This window comes from Dipodomys merriami, unplaced genomic scaffold, assembly GCF_024711535.1.
Source record: "Dipodomys merriami isolate MVZ:Mamm:240054 unplaced genomic scaffold, mDipMer1.0.p SCAF_13, whole genome shotgun sequence".
NCBI lineage: Eukaryota > Metazoa > Chordata > Mammalia > Rodentia > Heteromyidae > Dipodomys > Dipodomys merriami.
In genome coordinates, this window is record NW_027202604.1 from 39,941,682 (window position 1) to 39,963,907 (window position 22,226).

Genomic DNA, 22,226 nt, shown 5'->3' on the forward strand with positions numbered 1-22,226 from the left:
GTGTTGGTGCAAGGCTTCCTATACACTTGGCTGCACCTTTATCGCCTCTACCTTTATTCTTATTATATTCTTCTCGGCAGTACATTCGTTGCCTTTATTCTCGTTTTGGCTATTTTTCTATTGATCCGCAAACAGAGCATGTTGTTTCTTTCCAGTCCAATAGAGACGGCTTTTCTGAATAATAAAGACTAGGACCAAAGATTAAATGTGGACAATGCCCCAATCAATCTATCATCTGATGTGACGCTGCCTCCAGAAGCTCCTGCAACTTCACAAGCAGTTTTGCAGCTCACTCATAGTAAATATAGAAACTTAAAATTTCCAGATATGTTACAACAGGCAGAATTAATGAATTAAACTAAGTTAGAAGGAGTTATCCCAGAAGCTCAGAGAGTTATAGAAAAAGGGACCCCTGATAATAAAAGGAAAAGAAAGATTCCCCCAACAGTTATGACTAAGTTTGGTCCAGCTTACGTTATAGGGAATAGATGGTGGTTTCCCACAAAATATAAAGTTAGTGACATCACATTTCCTGAGCTGACCGATGAACCATTGCCTTATACAGGAGTTTATAAAGATGAAAATAGATGGATTAATGTAAAAGGAAAAAGAGTATCTTAGTACTCATTAGATTTTATGCAAAGATTAGGTAAGCTCTAGACCATTATGGTGTTTATTATCAAAATAAAACAAGATAGTTTAAAATACAATTAGAGATTTATGTAAACAAATATTGGGATTAAAATAATAGGAAACGGAGAATGCCTGACTCAACCTGGAAGTGGTTTCCAGGATGGTTTCAAAGGGACTTGAAGATATATGGAAAAAATAAAAAGAGTACAGTATTAGTACAGCCCTGTCTTAGGTTTCTTAATTATTAAACATAAAAAGGCTGAATAGATGAGGCATTGTATTAAACAATAGGCTAGACTTGTTTCGCACCACTTAGCTCAAACAGCTGGTGGGACAGTCATCAATTTTCATGTAACCCATTAACACTTTGCTTTTCTTAAAAATTGATTATGTGCTTAAATAAACAAAGAATCTATGTCACAATCACACACTGTATAAAAATGTTAATTCTCCTCAATAAAGATACACTCAGGGGCTGGGAAGGTGGCTCAGTGGTAGAGCACTTGCCTTGCATGCATGAGGCCCTGGGTTCAATTCCTCAGCACCACATAAGCAGGAAAAAAAAAAAGCTGGAAGTGGCTCTGTGGCTCAAGTGGTAGAGCACTAGCCTTGAGCTGAAGAGCTGAGGGACAGCGCCCAGGCCCAGAGTTCAGGCCCCATGACCGGACCTTCCCCCCCCACCCCCCGCCAAAAAAAAAAAAAAAAAAAGATACACTCAGATGCAACTCTTTTGAGTCTGTGTCTGTTTGTCACTTGGCCGCCCCTTTGCCCACCTATCCCGAGATCCCTGTCCTGTCAGTCCCAGTGCTCCGGCCGAGCTGGCCCGTCGCACCCATCTCTCATTAGAGAGAATACTCTAGAAATTTGGGGAGTGGCCAGCATCCAGGGTTACCTAAGATCCTGTACTCCAGTCCCAGGTTTCCTATTAAACAAGGACTCTAGGCCTTTCCACAGTTAGAAGCCTATCATCTGATGAGCCAGCGAGGAATCGTCGGGACAGCACGAGAGGGTGTCCCCGCACCCCACCACCTGAGGACCACTGCCTCCCTCCCCCCCACCCGCCCCGTCTGTGGAGGCACCATCGCAGCCCAGCTGCCGGGGACGGCCGAAGCCCCCCGGTCCTACGCCTCTGCCCCCACCATTCTGGCCACACACCGGACGACCACTGTCCACCGGGGGGCCCGGCCCAAGCCTCAGAGCCACCTACTGTGTCTGATATGGTCCGACATAGACTCAGGCACCCTGCCCCTTCCTGGGGGGCTCACGCCAAGCTTTTTGGGGGGTGTCTGACCAGCCCTGCCCCAGCGAAATACCATTACAGCGAGACCTGCAGCTCTGCTCCTGCATAGTCCTGGCATCCGCCCACAGCTCCCCAGTTGCCATGGCAACTGCAGTTCCAGGCCCAGCATCCCCAGCTCCATCTGCGGCAGTCTCCCCCACGGGTCTCCCCGCTGCTCTGCCCGCCCCCCGCCTATTCTCAATGTGTCAGCTGAAGGCAACTTACAAAACACGATCAGGATGTGAGTCGGCCCCTATCCCAACCCTCCACTCCTCCCAGGGGGGAAACGCAAGCTCCTCCTGGCCCTCTGTGTCCCAGGAAGGCATGGCTGCCCGGTGGGACCGCGTTAGTGCCTCCCGCTCCCCAGGCCCCCGTTGAATGTCTGAGCCTGGACCCAGGAGCTGTGGCCTGGCTGGGAGACCTAGGGCAACTTCGTTAGCCCCTCTGGTCTCCAGTGGCCCCATGTGTGAAGGGTGAGTAAGGAGGTGGTATCCACATCATGGGGTGTTGTAAGAGTAAATGCCGGGGGACTGTTTCTGCTACCATTCATCAGGTGTACCCTAGTCCTGGGAGACGAAAAGTCCCCATCCAACTCAGGATGAACTCAGCAAGGCCCAAACACTCTGAGGTTCCCTAACTGAGCTAGTAGCAGGAGACCATGCTGCGGCCTGGCTTCTGCCTTGGCTGACCCCGACACCCTCTCTGAGCATGCTGTCCATGTCTGTGGACGCTCGGCTAGGCCAAGCGGCCACCCCACAGGGCAATGCGTGCTCAGGCACCAGTCCCCTGGACCCAGCTTCCAGGGACCCGCTTCCCTGCAGACGGGAGCTGTTTTCCTTGGCACTGGGCCCAGGGTTATTTTGTAGCAGCTGAGATGCATAATTCCCCATTTTAAGAGCTTCCTCCTGCTTATGACAGCAGCAGGAGATGCGAATGGACTCCGAGGCAAAGGCTTGAGAGGAAGCCCCTCCTCACCGCCCGGCCCAGGGCTAGCCCTGGGGTGGCGTCTGAGTGCCAACGGCATGCAGACCACCTGGTTAGGTTTTTGCCCACAGCTCCGTGCCATGCCCTGCCTTGCCCAAAGGAGCACTGTCCGCCCATCCTCCTCTAACTGCCACTGCAGACAAGCGTCACGATGAGCTGTGTGGTCCAGGGAAAGGGACAAGTTTCTGTGCTCCAGTTATCACACTTGCTCAAATATGGAGGTAAAAGTAATACACACCTTCCAGGGATTAAATAAGACAATGCCTAGGGCTGGGAAGGTGGCTCAGTGGTAGAGTGCTTGCCCAGCATGCATGAAGCCCTGGGTTCAATTCCTCAGCACCACATACACAGAAAAAGCCAGAAGTGACACTGACTCAAGTGGTAGAGCGCTAGCCTTGAGCAAAAGCATCTCAGGACAAGAGCCCAGACCCTGAGTTCAAGCCTCAGGACTGGCAAACAAAATAAAAATTAAGACAATGCCCGTAAAATGCCACACATGGCCAGGCATGTCAAGTGCTCCATATATGCTGGCTATTATAGAAGTAAAATTCCAGCCCACTGAGATTTTATGACGCTCTAGGACAGGCAATGTGTACTCTATTTAAAACAAAGACTCTATTTAAAACAAAGGTGTGAGTGAGGGAGTGCTCACTGGACCTCAAACTACAGTTATATACAAAGGAAAAACATCAAGCTCAAGGGGGTACGGTGGCACACACCTGCAATCTCAGCACTCCGGAGGCAGAGGTAGGAGAGTGGAGAGTTGGAAACCAGGCTATATAGATACCTTGACTCAGAGAAAGTACAAAGAAATTACAAAGCTCAAGAGACCTACTGTACATGGTAACCACATTTTACAACCATATATTGAAATTTGTTAGGACAGATTAGGACAATTCCCAATGGTCTTTTATTTAGTCATTCTGTGTGTTTGCATATATTAAAACATGTAGTGAGCCGAGTACTGGTGGTTCACACCTATAATCCAGCTACTCAGGAGGCTGAGATCTGAGGATTGAGGTTCAAAGCCAGCCTGAGCAGGGAAGCCCATGAGACTCATCTCCACTAAACCACCAAAAAAACCCAGAAGTAGAGCTGTGGTTCAAGTGGTAGATTGCTATCCTTGAGCAAAAGAAGCTCAGGGACAGAGCCCAGGCCCTGAGTTCAAGCCCTAGGACTGGCACAAAAAAAAAAAACAAAAAACAAAAGGCTAACTGAATTGCTTCCAGCTCTACCTTGGCCTCCAAAGTCCCTGCCGCCACTGCTTGCAGCTGTCACGAGTCATCTGCTACCGCACTTTCACACAGGGAAACAGGCTCTGGTGCCTTTAAGAGCCCAGCTGCAAGCTGACAAATAGGGAACTAAACTCAAGGGCAAATAAGGAAGTGAAGGGTCACATGACCTGACAAGACATGACTGGGCTCAAGAGGCTGGACCTGGGGTGGCTCATGAACTAGCAGGTGGAGCCGGGCACGGGGCGTTTCTCTAGCTGATGTGAACTTTGGGTAGGTCTGAGGGGCTCCTTGGAGCACTGACCCCACAGACTGGGTGGTACAGGCACAGAGGAGGGATGGGATCCATTAGTAATGGGTCCCAGCATGCTTAGGCATCGTTCATGGCCGTAGCAACTGTTTAATCAGTACCATAAAATAAAGGAGAGCTATGTGAAGAGAACTGTTCGAGCCTAGTGCAGTGGTTCATGCCTGTATTCCCATCTACTCAGAAGGCAGAGATGGGGAGCTTCCTGGTTGAGGTCCCACCCTCATCTCCCAGGGGTAAAAGTCAGTGAGACCCCATCTCAACCAATAAGCTGGCAGTGGTGGCCAGCTCTCGTCATCCCAGCGAGGTGGCAGGTGAAAACAGGAAGATCATGTGGAGGCTGGCCCCAGGCGAAAGCACAAGATTCTATTCCAAAGATCACCAAAGGCAAAATGTCTGGCAACCATGTCACTCACACCCAGTACTGCCAGGAAAAACCCTCTAAGTGAACTTCGTGTGCGTGCGTGTGTGCACATGTGTGTGTGTGTGTGTGTGTGTTTGCACGTGTGTGTGTGTGTGTTTGCTGGTACCTGGGCTTGAACCTATGGCTTTAAACTCGCTTTCTTGCTCATGACTGGCAGGCTACAACTGGAGCCATGCCTCTAGTCCTGCATTTTGCTGGTTAAGTGGAGATGGGAGTGAACCAGCACCCAGCTAGCACAGACCATTTTTTAAAATTGGGCTTGGGGGTAGAGCTCATAGGAGACCCTGGGCTTGACTTCCAGCACCAAGCAAATAAAACAAATGCTCCAAAAGGAAATGAATCAAAGGAAGCCTTTCTTTCATAAAAAGTACACCTTGCCAAGTGGCGGTGGCTCACGCCTGTAAGCTCTACACACGCAGCAGCAGGAGAGCTGGCAGAGCACTACTCAGAGCCAGCCTTGGCAGAAAAGCCGTGACACTCCATCTCCAAGACAACAACCCAAGGCTGGGTGGGGGCATGCCTCAAATGCTAAGAGTATCAGCCTAGCAAGTGAGAGACCCTGAGCTTAAACCCTGGAACGGGAAAAAAAACATTTTGTAAGTACACATTGGAAGGGTTTAATCATTTAATTAAGTCATGTGGACTGTATCCTTTGGCTATCTATTTCTAAGAAAAGACTAACCCAAGCATGACAGCCTGAGATGCCACCAGGGCATGGCGGGCAAAGGACAGCGGGACGGAAGGGGCAGGAGCTGCCCGGGGCCAGGTCCTCTGGGGGCAGAGCCTGCCACACAGCCTCCTGCAATCCCACCTCCTGCACTTTCCAACTTCTCTAATACCATGTGGGCCAAATGCAAAGAAAAAAGCCAGTTTGTCCTCTATGGTCAGATAGTGGCCCAGGTCCCCAAGGTATCCATGACAAAAAGCAGGACCACGATCCTCTGGAGATGCTAACCAGGCCAGCCTCCCACCCCGACGGCTCGTCCTCCCGAGGTCAACCAGGAAGCCGGGCATTGTTTGGCCCAGAACAAAGCCGAAAACAATGAGCAACAATATTCTGGCCTAAGTGAAAGTGAATTCCACTGGGGGAATGGTTTTAGCTGCCCTGTCTGGGCCAGACCCGCTGCCTGCCTGGGGCTCGGCACAGCCCCGCCGGCTCACCCACAGAACTTCCAGCTCTGCCGGCCGCCCGCAGCCTCACCCGCTCAGATCAGGGGATCTCAGGCTCTGGGAAGGGTCCACCACACCTCATGTCCCACGGCTACTGGCCAGTGAGCCAGGATCTGCACTGACCGCATGACACAAGGAGTACCTGGGGCCAGATGAGCCCTTCCAGACTAGACTGTCCTATCTTAAGGTGTATAGAGAGAAAACTGGACAAAGGTAACCAGGCCTGAGGAAGACGTGGTCCCTGGGAAAATGCCAAGAGGGGGGGTGCAAGGTGGATCCCCAGCACAAGTATAAACTCAAGGACGGGGGAAGACCCTGATTGCTTTACCAAACCTCCTGGAGGTGGCAGGACTTGACCCAAAGACCCAGAGAGCCAGAGTGGCAGTAGATAAGAAACAGGAAGGAAAGAGCTGGAGCTGGGTAATGGAAGGCCTGCCTAGGATGGAAGGCCCTGGGTTCCATGCCTTGGTCCACAAAGAAGACACCAGGAGGTGAAGGAGGACAAGCTGGCCTCTCTGGGCTGTACCCGGGGGCAGGAGGCCCTGGCACTGCCCAGGTCGGGGGAGCTGAGGCATATCACATGCCCCCAAATAGAGGTAGCCCAAGGTTGGGTCTCAGCAGGCTGTTAAGTTGGAAAAGGATGATAAGAGGGCTGAGAGTCAGAGGGCTAGGTCACGTGGGTCAAGTCAAAGGCCAAATCACTTCCTTCTGCCCCTCAGAGGTCCAGGGGGCGATGGAGAGCAAAGGCAGCAGGCACGGAGTGACAATTGCTGAGAAGCTGCCTAGTGTGTGTCACCCACTGCCCAGCAAGGGAGCACAAACAGGCAATGGTGACCAGCAAGGGGTGGCCCCCAGGGCATCCACCAGACCTGGTAAAGCCCTTCCTAGATAGCAAAAGGGACTGGAACTCAGCCACGACAACCCTACTGTCCATTCTCCAACCACAGCAAGACCAGGCTGGACGCTCCCAAGGTCTGAGGAGATGGCGTTCTGAGAGCAGGGGACAGCACATGCATGGACAGTCATACCAGGCAAAGCAAAGACACACTGGGCCCTGAGGCCAGCGCCGGCACCTGGGTGCCCTGAGTTTTGTGACCCTCTCATTCTCCACCCAAGCCATCCCCGCCCCCCCCACCCGCTCTGGGTAGATGTGAAGGGCCCAATACACTGGCGCTACCCAGTGCCACCACAAGCTGGGCGGGCATGGGGTGGGCGGCAGGTGGCTGGCCTCCCCCCTGACCTGGCATTCCTTGTACCAGGGGAGGTAACTGGTGGGGACCAAACCCTGGGCATCATCTGGTTCACACCAGAGAGGCACTGACCACACACTGGCTGGGCTACCAGTCACCCCCTGACCCCAAGTACTAGGTGGAGGGAGAGGGGGTTTCATGAAGGCAACGAGAACTTATTGGAGGATCCGAGGAGACGGGGGCTGGCAGCAGTGAGTGTTGCAGGGTTTAAAAGGCTGTAGAGCGGAGGGTCCTTTGAGGAAGGGCTCCCCTGAGATGGGCCTGAACTGGGGCTCACACAGGAAGGTCAGGACCCCCGGACTCCACATGAGAAGCCAGGTGCTCAAACTCCACGCGACCTCCAGAGAACCCAAGCCTCAGAGGAGAGAGGAGGGGGGAGGAGACCCCTGAGGTGTCTGCCCCGGGCCCGCAGCACGTGTGGGCATGGGCTGAGGCTGGGGTCCCACGGGCCCGCTGGGCACACCCGGTGGCATGGTGAGTCAGCAGGCTGCCAGTTCCTGGCACTGACTCACCTCCCCCACCCAGCCTCAGCTGACTTTGCCGGAAGCGGGGTGCAGTGCGGGCAGCCGTGGTCCTAGGGCAGATGCTACAGGGTCCGGCATTCTTTCTGAAGGCCTCAAAAGAGACCCCAGGAAAAGTCTCCTCAGGCTTCCCCTTTCAAGGTACAAAACCCCAAGGCTGCTGCCCATCTGCCCTGACTCGGCCCCACTGCACCCTGGGAAAATCCAACAGGCAGCCCCCCCTTGCTCGGTGGAGACAGGACAGGGCCTCAGTAACAACTCCAGCCAGGCCCCAGGCCTGCTCAGAGCAAGGCCACTACCCCTGTCGCCAGCGCTCTGCCCGAAGCCACAGCTCCAGGGAATCAGCAGGAGGGTCCCGGAAAGCTACCCTGTTTCCGGGCCTCAGTGCTTGGGTCTGTTCAGTGGGCACAGTACCCCAGGTCATTAAATGCTGGCACACAACCTCCCACCCCATCCCCCTGCTCTGTTCCTCTTTCAAACATGATTCTTTCTCCTCAAACAGGAAGAACATTCTTCTTCCTTCCTAACTAGCTCCACCCTTACCTCCTGTGGCTTACAAATAAATGCCCACCAGCCAGCCTGGGCAGGAAAGTCCATGACACTTTTATCTCCAATTAACCACAAGAAGTAGAGTAGAGCTGTAGCTTCAGTGATAGAGCAGTAGTCTAGAGTAAAAAAGCTAATAAACAGCACCGAGGCCTGAGTTCAAGCCCCAGTACTAGCGTGCCCATGCGCGTGCACACACATATACACACACACGATGTCCATGAAACACTGGTGCCAGAGGAACAACATAGCAAGACAGGCACGCAGCAGGATGGGTGGTAATGAAGGCCCAGCACTGTCTGCCCCCAGCGTCCAGCTGCAGAGCGGAGCCTGGACAGCTCGGCGCCCACCCAGGTCCCCAGGGCACCGAGGACAGACCTGCTGCTTCGTCCCCCACACCTTGCTTGTGCTCTGTGGCCTGGACACTTCCCGGTTGGGAACACAGTAGCTGACCCCGGTGAATTTCCCAAGGTCAAACATCTAGGAAGCTTTTCTCTGCTTTTTTTTTGAGAGATGAGCTGGGGCTCTTGGGGAATTAATATCTATGACACATAGTCCCTGAGCATCTTCCCAAAATAACCCTGAGGGAGATTCTCCTTGCCCCTCCCAGATCTGCCCCATGTCAGGGACCCTGCACAAAGTCAGACTCACAGGGGGCCCTCAGAAGGTTCAGTGAGGGCCCTCACGCACGCCGCCCCCCTCCCCCACCTTAGACAAGAGGAAACCGAGGCCCTGGCACCTCAAAGACAAGAGGAAGGTCTGACGCCAGTGTCTTCGACAGGTGACGCAACAGGGTTGCGGGGAGCTGGCTGCCCAGAAAGGAAACTGAGGCATGAGGGGTGCAGGCTCAGCGTGGAAAGCTCTGATTGTAAGCCGGGGAGGACGCGATTCGAACTCATTTTGTTGGGCTGGCCGGTTCTGGTGTGGCAGCGATGGCAGCTTCCAGCGCTCCAGGTGGGTGCCGAACACCAGCTACTGCTCCGCCAGGAGAAACGCTCAGCCGTCAAATCCCGGACCCCGGGCGGCGGAGCGGGGGTGGGGGGAGGTGGCAGGAGGCCCCCACGGGCGCATCTCCCAGGGCATCCCCCACGGCTGCTCCTCAGCCGCACCCTCCTGAGGCAGGTCGGGGACACGCACCGCCTGCCTGTCGCTGTCAGTCACACAATGTCACAGGCCGGGGGCGGTGCAGCACCGCACACCCCCTGGAGACCTGCCCTGACCTCTGTCCCCAGCAGTGTTTCTAGCAAACCCACCAGCCTGCTGAGCCTACCCCAGCTCAAGAACTAGCAGCGGCCTGGAGTCACTCTAAACATCTCGTCCTCAGCTCTGCTCCTTTGTCCCACGGCCTCTTGTTCTCCTGAGGATCGCCCCCCTCTGCACCTGGGCTTCGTGAGGCACAGGCAGGGCCGGCAGGGACCTCAAGCTGCCCAACAGGCTCCCGCTGGGCCCCATGCTCTCGGAGCTGAGCACCCTCTCCAAGGGCACGATGGAGCCATGCGCGGGCCCGGGACCCCACACCAAGCGCTGTTGGCCTTGGGGTGGTGACGGGCAGGGACTGAGGAGCAAGGGGCTCTGCTGGGAAATGGAGAGGGAGGGAACACAGGCCTTGGGCAGCGGGGAATGAGGCCTGGGGACACTGAGGAGGCCTTCCAGGGTGCTGCATATACCAAAATCCCATACGGGGGTCACCAAACCACACGCCTCAGGGTCCTGCTGGGCATCTGGGACCTCTCGCCCAGGCATTACTTAACGACAGGTGAGAAGGAGGGGAAGGGCGGGCCAGCGCTGTGGGGACTCAGCCCGTCTGCGGGCCAGCGCTGTGGGGACTCAGTGCTGTGGGGACTCAGTCTGCCAGGCTGTCCTGCACAGCCTACCTGTGCCCAGCTGGTGAGACATCAACAGCTCAGGGTGGAGGGCGGCCGCTGGCACGAGCCCAGCACATGGAGGTGCTCTGAACAGAGGCAGAGGCGACTGCTGGGTTGGCTCCCAAAGAGCTCTCTGTCCTCGGGTGTCCAGGCTGGGGCATACCCGTGCTGTGAGCTGTCCCCCCCGCCACTGGCATAGATCTCAAGGCCTGGGCTCAAATGGGTAGGGCACCTGCCTCATAAACACAAAGTATGAGAAGAAAAAAACAAAAGCCCTTCCCCCAGGGTTGCTTTGTCGCCCACCATTCCTGGAAGTCCTGGCCTCTAGGCCCTGAAAGACATATCCTGCTCTTCTTTCTCTCCCTAAATACCACCTCCTCCAGGAAGCCTGCCTTGCCCCTCCCACACGTACCCCCAGCAGCTAGGTGCCCATCCTCTGCTGGTGACTGTGTGCCTGTTCCTTCTCTGTGGTCACAGATGGCAGAATGTTCTAGGGCTGGGCTAGGCACCCAGGTTGACCATAGATGTAGCAAGCGTCTGTGCCCCTAATCACAACTGTTCTCCTTCGACCGCAGAATCACGGTGGCTGACATGTGCCTGGCACCCGGCTGGATACTTCCCATTAAACACCAGTTAATAGCAATTTCTTTAATCAGGCTAAATATTTCTCTTCTATCCTTAAATCCTTTTCCACTGCTCACAGCTGCGCACTTATCTCCTAATTAGTCCAAAGGTAAGGAGGGTTTACAGCATGGTAGAGATTGCCAGGATAAAAGGCACACAGACATGCCATATACAAGCGAGGTCCTCCAACGGCACCGTACCAGCCAGTGCCAACTGCCCAGGCTGTGTGAGCCAAGCTCTTGACAGCCAGTACTGTGAGAAATCTTACCTCCCCATGTCCCACAGGTGAACTGAGCCCAGAGATCTTAAGCAACTTGAAGACTGCACAGCCCAGAGAAGAACCTACTCTGGATCCTTAACCACTGCCCTCTGGGGCATCTCCAGGTCATGACCTCTGACACCACGAAGCCCCAACCCTCAACTTGACACTAGAGGAGACAAGGCAGACAGAGAGACAAGGTAACTACAGCAAGGGTTAGAAACCAGGTCTCCCTAGCTGTTCAGGAGGCTGAATTTCAGGACAGTGCTCAAAGCCAGCCTGGGCAGGAAAGTCCATGAGACTCTTGTGGTAAGGGACCACACTCAGGACCTGAGTTCAAGCCCCAGTAGCAGACACCTAAAGAAAAGAATCCAGATCTCTTTGAGTTGACCCAGACCAGTCTTCAGGGACCAGGTGGTGACCAGCAGCAACTGTGGAGGGCACCCCCTCTCCTCACTCTTCCCCCCTCCCCCACAACCCAGGCCTCCTCAGTGCTTTCCCATTTAGCTAAACTCAGAGCAGGTACGAGGGAAGGACATCTACCAAGAAGACCAAACACTGACCTGGCAGGCTAAGGGAAAGGGTTTCTAACCACGGACCTTCAGTTGGGTTAGAGCAGTTAGGGGGCCAAAGTCCAGGACCTGATGAGGGAACAGGAGGGTGCTGCCCCCCAGCCCTCGCTGCTGGGGAAGGCCGTGGCTGCCCCCAGTGGCCTGGCCACCGCTCCGGTCCTCAGAGCTGCCGCTGACCCCTGACCCTCCAGCCTCCCAGCCCCCGCAGCCAGAACTTAATCCGCTTACTCCCCACGCACATCACCTGGGCCAAACGCAAAAAGTCTCCTTTTCCTCCTTGGAGGCAAGACTGGCAGAGATTTAGGCCAAACTATAAATAGACAAGAGCTCCCGCCTTGTTAATTCACTCATCTAGTTCTTTGGTCAACCAGCTCCTCCTGACCCCGGAAGGCTGAGTTTCACCTTCACACTGCCCTGCGGGGAAGGCCTCCGGGCTCTCCAGCTTTGCTCCCCGAAGGCTCGGGGTGATGCCAATACAATCACACCTCCTCCGGGGAGAAACAGAACACCCCCTGCCCTGCCTAGAGAGGGGAGACATCTTTCATTTCACTCCTGGTTCAGCAAACCCTAACCGTGGACGTGGCCCTAGGTGTCCACCCTTGCTCTGGGAGTGACGTCACGCGGGGAAAACACCAGATTCTCAGTTTCTCCACCTGGCGCTCCGTGTCACACCAGCCGGCTGTTTGGGTGGTGTCCCCAGCCCGGGCGCTTCACTCCCCAAACCACGTGAGGGGAGTCGGCAAACTAGGTCAGCCGCCGAGGCCAGACGCCTCATTCAAGTGGGTTTCCTCCTGGGGCTCCAGGCCCAGCTGAGATTCTCCCACAACCGAGGTGGGTGAGCACAGAGCTTATCTGCTTTCCTTCCTGAAGCTTCTTTAGAAGCAGTTGTCAAAACAACCAAACAACAGTTGGCTGCTTTGAGCGGACCTCTGAAACCATGAACTAAGGACGGACAATGGGTCCCGGAGGCTGGACCAGCCCAGGGCCTGTGCCACAAGGTGACCCAGGGAGACCACCTGCCCGGGACACCCAGCCACACCAAGCCGCCCCCTGCTTGGCTTCCGGAAAGATCCCTCCCTGCTTTCACACTCTGCCAAGGCCTTTACATGGGCAACTTCCTGTACTGGTAAGGCCCTTCCTGTGCTCATCCACAGTGGCAAACCACTATCTCTCCAGACCTCTGGGAAAAAAGCCTGTGGAACTTTGTGGATCCAAAGCATCCTCACAGGGGAGAAGGGGCGTGGCTCTGTGACAGTACTGAAAACTCTCTCTCTCTCTCTCTCTCTCTCTCTCTCTCACACACACACACACCCCAAGTTCCTAGTTTGCACCACCCCCCTACCCCCACCCCATGCTCAAGCCTGGAGCCCTAGGTGGAAGCAGGGGTATCACCTGTGGGTCCCCAGAGCTCCTCAGAGGCTGGTCCACTGGAAAAGTTCACAACTCTGGGGAGCAGGGCAGGAGGACAGGGTCTTGCTATGAAGACCAAACTGGGCCCCAGGGCTGAGGTGACAGGCATGCACCACCATGCCCAGCAAAAGTCCACAACTTTTTGCTGACTGAATGATCACACTTTCAATTCTCAGTTTCCAAATGCTTAAGAGATTTTCCCCAAGCTTCCCCCCTGCCATTAAACCCAGTCCCCGGGGCCTTCCCCCACCTCAGCAGAGCTGGAAGACTGTCAATATAGAATTTCTTTGTGACTGGAAAGGCCAAAGACTCACAGAGTTCTACTCATGGCTTTAAGAAGCTGGAGTAGTAGAGCCTCTGTCTAGCAAACACAAAGTCCTGAGTTCAAACTCCAATACTACCACAAAAGCAAACTGGGGCCACCCTTCTCCCGATGTTCCCTGGCCCTTGGCCATGGGGCTTCTGGGCCCAGGCCACTCCCTGGCTTTGGTTTTTTAGGGTGAGCGATGTCACTGACCTGTGACTAAGTCACTCCTGGTGGTTACTACTACGTCACTCTGACAACAACCAGGGACCAGGCTTTTCTCCTTCCCACGCCTGCTACCCTAGTGGGCACCACACGGTCCCGCGGTCAGAGAACTTGGGCGATGACTTTGCCAGATGGCAGATGCGAGCACACAGGAGAGTGCTGGGGGGGGGGGTGCGGAGGCCCAAGTCCCCGGTGCTGTGCGACCTCGGGCAAGTGGCTCCACCTCTCTCAAACCTTGCAAGCCTTTACTTTGTGTGCAAGCTGGGGATGGCAGCACTGGGCAGCAAGCACTACCTCTGAGCCGTTTACCTCTGGAAATGCACAGGAAAATGGAGGCAACAGGCTCAGGAGGTATAGCTTCTCCCGTGGCCAGGCCCCTGACTCGAGGGCTGATGGTCGGGGGGCTTCTGCTATGTCCCCTGCTCCTGGTCTACAACAGGTGCGCAACACCCCCAAGGCAAGAGATGAAGGTATGACATGTAGGCCCAGGCAGAGATGGGCAGGAGCACACAGGATGCAGAGGGCAGAGGGAGACAGACGGAGAGGGGGTGAGGGTGCTGCGCGCAAATATCACAACGAAACTTCCCTGGGCGTATCTAATGTATGCTTATAAAAACATCTTAAGCCAGGCGCCGGTGGCTCACCCCTATCATCCTAGCTACTCAGGAGGCTGAGATCTGAGGATGACGGTTCAAAGCCAGCCTGGGCAGAAAAGTCCGTGAACCGGAAATGGCGCTGTGGCTCAAGTGGTAGAGCGCTTGCCTTGAGCTGAAGGGCTGAGGGACAGCGTCCAGGCCCAGAGTTCAAGCCCCACGACCGACAAAAAAAAAATCTTTAAAAAAAAACATAGTGGGCTGGGAAGGTGGCTCAGTGGTAGAGTGCTTGCCTTGCATGCATGAGGCCTTGGGTTTGATTCCTCACCACCACATAAGCAAAAAAAGCTGGAAGTGGTGCTGTGGCTCAAGTGGTAGAGCATTAGCCTTGAGTTGAAGAGCTGAGAGACAGTGCCCATGCCCAGAGTTCAGACCCACAACCAACAACAACAAAAAATAGTATGGTTGGGCACTGGTGGTTCACACCTGTAAATCCTTGCTACTAGGATGGCTGAAAACTGAGGATCACGGTTTGAGGCAGACCTGAGCAGAAAAGTCTGTGAGACTCTTACCTCCAATAAACCGGAAAACTTTGAGCTGTGGCTGGAAGTGGTAGAGCAGTAGCCTTGAGTGCAAAAGCCCAGGGACAACACCCAGGCCCTGAGTTCAAGCCCCATGACCGATTAAAAAGCAAACAAAAACTTAATACTATGACGACTACTACTACTTAATGCTTTACCCAAAGAGGCTGGCCATGACACCAGTATGGCAATCTGAATCCTGGGCCAATCTCAGCGCTTTGTTTGCATTTTGGTTTTGAGGGAAGATCTCATTGCTTTTGCCCCGGCTGGCCTTGAATGCTTAGCGCCTCCAGAGTGGCTGGAACTACAGGTACAAGCCACCTTGCCCAGCTGGCACTTATATCTACGCACACATTCTCTGACTGATAGAGAGAACAAGGTTTGGTTTTCTTCTTTCAGTTTTTCGATAGTAAGTTTTCTGTGCTGGAAGAGTTTGGCTTTTCTACTGAACATGCATAAGAAATAAGAAATCCTGTGTCGTTGGCTCTCTTGAAGTGTGTGTGGGGGTGAGGGTGTGCACGCATGCATGCTGGGGTGGCACTTTCTGAAGACACTAGGAGTTCCGGGCCTGGTGAGGTAATAGACCAGAGTTTATAGCAGGGGCGAGGCAGGTCGGGGAGGGCCTGGAACAGCCCAGAGCCCTAACCCAGTGGGACAATCCCTTAAATTACCCTCGCCCAGGGCGGCCCTGGTCCTTGGACTCTAGCTGAGGGGGGCCGGGCTTGCTGTGAAGAATCTTTCCTTGGAGAACTGGAGGAGAAACTACATAGGGTGCACGGAGCTGGTTCGAGTCACCCCCATTTATGTCCCCTGTCCCTCCAGCCCTCCTCGGTGTTCCATCTTTCAGGTAAGGGAAGCTGAGGCTCAGAGAGGTTTACTGAGTCTGCTGCAGTCACAGAGTGGTCACGGGCTCCAGCGAGGGCCTGCACCACTGAGTCACACACACCCCAGCCCTGGAGCTAGGGTTTGGGCCCAGAGCTCCCCAGCTCAGCGAGCTCCACCATGTGGGCTGTCACAGCAAATGCTTTCTTAGCTGTCTCATGAACAGGGCAGGCTCCCGAACAACGCAGACACGCACCAGACCACATTGCTCCTTTTCTTGAAAAGGGGACCCCAAGGCCCGGGAGGTAACCTCAGAGGAGGGCGGGCCGGAGGAGCTGACCAGCAGCAGCTCTGGATGGTGCCTCCTCCCCACAGCCCACCGTGGGTGGCCCAGACTGTCTTTCTAGAAGAGCAAGCTAGGAAGGCTGCCTGGAGCATCCCATGTCTAAGAGCAAATCCAGCTAAAAAATCATCTCTCGGCCTCTCCCGCAAAACGGGCTTCCCAAAAAGGAGGCAGAGTGCTGGCCTCTATCTGCTCGTGACCTATAAAACTGCCAGGCAGAGGGCCCGCCCTTGCACAACTCTTTATCTGGAGGCCGAGCCGCATTCCAGCTTTGGAGCAGAAGGTCCTCCCGGTCTCCCAGGGCCCCTGTTACTCATTAACCAGCAAGAAGTGCTGGGGGAGGGAGGGGCTGGGCTTGGAGTCCATCCAGTGGAGAGGCGGCCTAATAACTAAAGTCATCTCTGAGCCTCAGTTTCCCCCTCTGTACTAGGGACATCATGTCAGCACTGGCCGCTGTGGGTCTGCTCTGGTAACTGACCCTGCCCTTCTCCTGTCACTTGCAGCTACACAATAAGAATGTAGCGGAGAAGGCTGATGGGGAAGGAAGCACCCATGGGGGGGGGGGGGTAGTTGCTCCAGTCCACCAGCGGCCAGGGGTTACTTCTGCTGCTGAACAATTAAGACCATGGTAGAGCTATCCTCTCCCTCCACACATGCCCATCCATCCGCCGGGCAGTGCTGGGAAGTGTTCGGCACAGGGGTAGGGGGGAGGGAGGGAGGGGGGCTGGGTAGGGCTGCCCCCTTCCGACAAGGGCACACTCAGGCCCAGCAACAGGTGGCAGGCAGCAGACAAGGGGACCCACAAACCAGTTTTTTTTAGTCTCTCTTCAAAGGTGAGCCCCACATCAACCGCACTCCAGCCCTGGGTTGGCAGGAACGTAACTGACCCCCTTACAGGTGTGTGCTCAGGGGATGGAGGTGCAGCTCAGTGGTGGGTCACAGGCCTGGCCAGGCCAAGGCCTGGGTTTCATCAGAACAAAATGATAGTCACAAAGCAGCAGAAAGGAAAGGGGCGGCTGTGCAGAGCTGGGCACGGTCCACAGGTGGGTGATCCACAGGTAGGTGAGGGATTAGCATAAAGGCCCTTGTTTAGTGAGGGCTGGGAGAGGAGAGCTTCTTCACTCCAAGCCTGGGCTGGAGAAGAGAGCTCCTCTACTCCAAGCCTGGGCTGGAGAAGCCCCGTCTTCAGGATCTGCAGGAAGCAGTACTTCTTGCCGAATGCCAGCACTAAAGGACTTTGAAAGCTAGTGAAGTTTTAAATCAACTAAACCAGCCAGAGGAAGACACTCCTTCCTTCAGCCCCCCAGAAAGATACCCTTGTGATCCCCACACCAAGGAAAGCAAGCCTGCCAGCAGTAAACACATAGACAATCAGCAGAATGTCTTTTTAAGGCTTATAGATTAGATAAGAAAACTGTGTCAATGTTAAATGTCCCGAGTTCTTAATTGTGCTGTGCTTATGTAAGACAATGGCCTGGGTCTTACAAAATAGCTGAAGGACTGGGGTAAAGGGAAGTCCCAATGAATCAGCAGAAGAGAACACTCACGTGCTGATTGGTGGAACAACACGTAGCAAGAAGGAGACAAACCCAGAAACAATAGGAAAATCTGGATGAAGGGTATATCAAGGTCACTATAGCATTCTCTCAATTTCACCGAGAGTTTTCAACTGTGTGTGTGTGTGCGTGCGTGCGTGCGTGTGTGTGTGTGTGTGTGTGTGTGTGTGTGTGTCCATACTGGGGCATGAACTCAGGCCTGGGCACCATCCCTGAGCTTTTACACTCAAGGCTAGTGCTTTAGCACTTGAACTACTGCTCTACTTCCAGCTTTTTGGTAATTTATTTGAGGTAAGAATCTTGTGGACTTTTCTGCCCTGGCTGGCTTTAAACTGGGATCTTTAAATCTCAGCCTCCTGAGTAGCTAGAGTTTCAGGTGTGAGCCACCAGTGTCTGGCACAACATGTTTTATTCTGTTTCGTTTTAATAAAAACAAAGCTTAGTGGGGTTGGGGATATAGCTCAATATTAAGACCACCGGGTTCCATCCCCAGTACTGCAGATAGTAAATAATAATAAATGTTCAATATAATCGAGACGATTTGTGACGAAAGCCCCAGTCCCCAGAGCACCCTGTCTGCCGAGGGAGCCCGGGTCACCCCTTGGTGTGGTGCCATCATGAGCCGACTCCGCAAGGTTCCCATTCCTGTGCCATCCCTGCAGAAGGTGAGCACACAGGGGACCAAGCCAGGAGGCCTACTGCAGGGATGGAGGTGCCCAGAATGGCCAACGCCACCCCACGGAGAAAGGAGGGGGAATCAAAGCTACTCACGTTTTAAAGGCTCCTCAGAAGGCGCTGTGTTTCTGGCTCTGGACCTGCGGCCAAGAGAGAGGACAAGTGGTCAGATAGAGCCTATCTGCACCCGGGCCAGCCATCTTCTGCTCAGGGGTGACAGCAGCATCTCGTGCAGGGGGTGACTGTCTCTACCCAACAGGGCCTGGGAGCAGAAAGGCAGGTGCAGGGATGCACCCGGGGCCGCTGGGCCCGCAGCCCTTGTGCACACACACCCTGTTCTGCATGCTCTTGAGCGGTCTGCAGGTGGCCTGCTGGGCTCAGAGGGGCATGCAAACAGTAACGCCCCCTGAAAGGCCTCCATACCCCCAACCCCACCACAGGCTCTCAGCAAGCCTGTGACTGGTTGGGTATTCCGCACAAACACATCAAAGGTCACAGCAGGGGGGATGGCAAGGCTCTGAGAGACCCCTAGATTTTGAGAATGTGACACCCATCAATTACTACATTGGCGTGTGTGTGTGTGTGTGTGTGTGTGTGTGTGTGTGTGTGTGTGTGTGTGTGTGTGTGTGTGTGTGTGTGTGTGTATGTGTGTATGTGTGTGTGTGTGTGTGTGTGTGTGTGTGTGTGTGTGTGTGTGTGCTGGGCTTGGGACTTTAACTCAGGGCCTGGGCACTGTCCCTGGTAGCACTCTACCACTTGAGCCACAGCTCTACTTCTGGCTTTTTAGCTGTTACTGGAGACAAGTCTCTCCAACTATCCCACCCTGACTTTGAGCCACATTCCTCAGCTCTCAGCTTCCTGCGTAGCTGGGATTGCAGGCGTGAGCCCCGTGCTGGGCTGCTGAAGGCTAGCATCATCATGCCAAGCCCACCAGCTTCCCTTTGCTGGGGCCAGCCATCTTCCTGGGGGAACGACTCCAGGGCCATTTTATGGGCCCTACTATGGTTTATTTCGTGTATTTTAATTCATTCACTTTCTGCAGGGCTAAGGGTAGAGCCCAAGGTAAATTCTACCCATTGCCTAGAAGGACTACACCACCGTGCTCAGCCTAAGGCCCTGTGAGGGTTTTTAATAGGAGTCTCTGGTACTTTGGAACGTGGTTTGGGAAACAAGCAAATGGAGGCAGAGTACCTGTGTCTCAGACCACCGGCAGAGCCTCTTACCCAGTGGCAGGAAGGCCCTCCCAGTTTCCTGGAATATAACCCACCCCCCTCAGAAAACCAGGAAATGATTTCTTATCGGGGAGATCTTACATCTCAATGAGCAGTTAAAGTGGGATTAGCAGTGACCGGGATAGGGGGACATGCTCCCCACTATACCCTCCCTCCCTCGCTCCCTCCCAGATGCCCTGCCCTGTGGTCCCTACCCGACTCAAAACACAGGTGTGGCCCCAGCCCCCAAGTCAGACAGGCCCTGGCTACGAAAGATCCCCACTGGTCCAAGGTACAGGGTAGGAACGGCCAACTGTTATTATGTGAGCACCTACTATGTACAGGGACACAGCAGTGAACAAGCCAAGGTCCCCACGTTACTGAAGCTTTCCCTCATGCTCTTGTGAAGCTGGGATGCATCAGTGATGTCTGCCTTGGGTACGATGGTAGAAGTAGCAACCGTCTATGAGGTTTGAATCTGACGGTCTGGGACTATACTAAGGGTAGAGGGCCAAAGGGAAGGAAGGAGTTCACATATTTACAGCACAACCACAGAATGATGCAAAGAAGGGCGGAAGCTTTCTCCCTGAGGTGAATTCTCACCAGCCGGGGGGAGGCCAGCCCGGCCTAGCAGTGGATCTGAGTGGCACTCAATCTTGGGACAGCCTAAATCTACTGGCCTTGGAGTCTCAGCCCACTGAGTGGGCCGACATCACCTCTACTCCTAGGTGGGAACAGAAGCCAGGCTTGGCCAATCTGAAGGGACTGCCGACTCTTGCCTCTAACCATGCCGGAACCTAGGAATGATGATTGAGACACTCCGGCTAAAGACACTGGGACAAAAGAGGGCTTTCTCTACACTGACATGGCTCATCCAGAAAGCGGAAGGGGAGAGTTCTTACTGGAGCAGCTAGGAGTCCCGCTCCACGAGGACAATGGTACAGGCACAGAGGGACACTTAGCCCAGAAATGAATGGAGACAAAAGACCGCCTCTCTCAGCACCTGAGTCTAGCTACACCTGAAGTTCATAAACACAATCAACGTTCTTTACAAAGATTTTGGCCAATTACAACCATAAGAATCCAGACTTATGCCTGGTCTTGAACTGGATGTCCTTTTATAATGGTCTCCTTATCTCTAAGATTCTCAGTCCATCATAACAAATGGGAAAATGCAAACAAACTGACATCTAACACACCTCCCCCCATGCCTCTGGCAGCCCTGGCATCCAATTACCTGGAACCTGTGGGCAAAGGTTGGACCTGAACCTCCCTGGTCCTCACCCCACCCCTACAAAAACACCTGCTGGGCTCTTCAGAGCCTATCATAAATCCCGCCCTCCATCCCGGGTGGCCTGAGGGCCCCGAGCCCCAGCTGATGCCCAGCTCTGCCATTCCAGGGAGCTCCGCGTTCTCAGGACCCAGTGTGTGTCTGTCAGACTCTTCCCAAGTGGAAACAGAAATGGCTTAACCAGGTGGGGAACCGAACCCCCTCCCCAAGCCCGGTCCCCAATTCAGGAAAACTGTGTGCACTTGCCAGGTGAAACCAATCTTTTTTTTTCTTTTTCTTTTCTGCTGGTCCGAGAGCTTGAACTTAGGGCCGGGAGCTGTCCCTGAGCCTCTTTGTGCTCAAGGCTGGTGCTCTCCCACTTGAACCACAGCACCACTTCCGGCCTTTTCTGAGTAGTTTATTGAGGATGAGTCTCAAGGACTTTCCTGCCTGGGCTGGCTCTGAACCCTAATCCTCAGATCTCAGCCTCCAGAGTAACTAGGATTACAGGTGTGAGCCACCAGTGGCCAGCTGAAACCGGTCTTTAAGCAAGGGAAGCATCAGATGAGAGCTCCTGCATGTCCTTGGCTCAGGCCAGCCCACACGGGAATTTACCTAGCTGGTGGGCAGCTTCTCTGAGGGCCGTTTCCAGCAGGCCCCATGCTGGTCTCCCCGGAGCCGAGAGCATCTCCCCAACACTCCTGGAGCGAGCGGGCAGGGCAGGGCGCCAGGCCCCTGCTGTGGACCTGGTCGAGACACAGCGCCTGCAGCCTCGGGCCAGCAGGGCCTGGCTGGCTGGGCTCTGGTCATGTGACCTGGCGCCTGCAAACGCCTTCTGTGGCTTTTGGAGCGGGGACACTGCTCACTAGTAAAAGGCTTCCCTACCTGCATCCTTTCCAAGGCGGCACTGACCCAAAGAGCCAGGCAGGGCCGACTCCCAGCCCAGAGAGTGGCCTTGGGCAAGTCACCTGCCTCGGGAGGCCCTGAGTTTTCATAATACAAGACGGAGAATGTGAGGTTCACATGTCGTCATCCTTGTTGGTAGGGTGGGGGCTTTCACTGAGTTGCCAGACCTCCAAGGCTCAGGCCTCCCTCCGCAGCCTCCAAGGAACTGGGACAACAGGTGCCCCACCTTAACTCCAATTGCGGCCCCAGGGCCAGCAGCAAACACGCCAGCTGGTTAGCAATGCACCCACCTTGGCCATCCCCACAGACCAGAGCCGAGCCTGGTGGCTTGAACCTGTAATCCCAGCACTGAGGTGGGGGCTCATCGTTTTGAAAACAGCCTGGGCTACAGACAGCAAAATCTTGCCTCAAAAAGATGGGGGGGATCCCCAAGAGGTCTCAAGATTGCACGTGTGGCTGCCTGCGCCGTGTTGCTATCATCGCTGCTTTGTTACAACATCCTGCCACCTCCCGTACCGAACAAGCCACCCTGGGAGCCACTCAGCTCCCGGTCCACCTCCAGGCCCGTGGTGATAGCAAGCTGGAGTCAGTGGCAAAAACATATTGAGAAAGGGAAGAGAATCCTCCCTGCCTCTCAGCCTCCAATCTAATGACCCCATGGGCG

At 54.5% G+C, this 22,226-nt stretch overlaps 1 protein-coding gene across 4 annotated transcripts in view; it reads right to left on the reverse strand.

Annotated features, from left to right (window-relative positions):
• Nucleotides 1-22,226, reverse strand: part of LOC138824843 (sodium- and chloride-dependent taurine transporter) — an 83,007-nt gene that overhangs the window by 39,095 nt on the left and 21,686 nt on the right. For 3 of the 4 annotated variants that reach the window (XM_070019211.1, XM_070019210.1, XM_070019208.1), the window contains exon 2: nt 18,272-18,315. Coding sequence is in view for 1 of the 4 variants with exons in the window: in XM_070019209.1 (XP_069875310.1) it covers nt 1,947-1,980 (34 nt within the window). In the remaining 3 variants the exon portion in view is untranslated. Of the gene's footprint in view, nt 1-1,946; nt 1,982-18,271; nt 18,316-22,226 lie in introns of those variants that run through there. The other variant, XM_070019209.1, reaches the window with a different exon arrangement.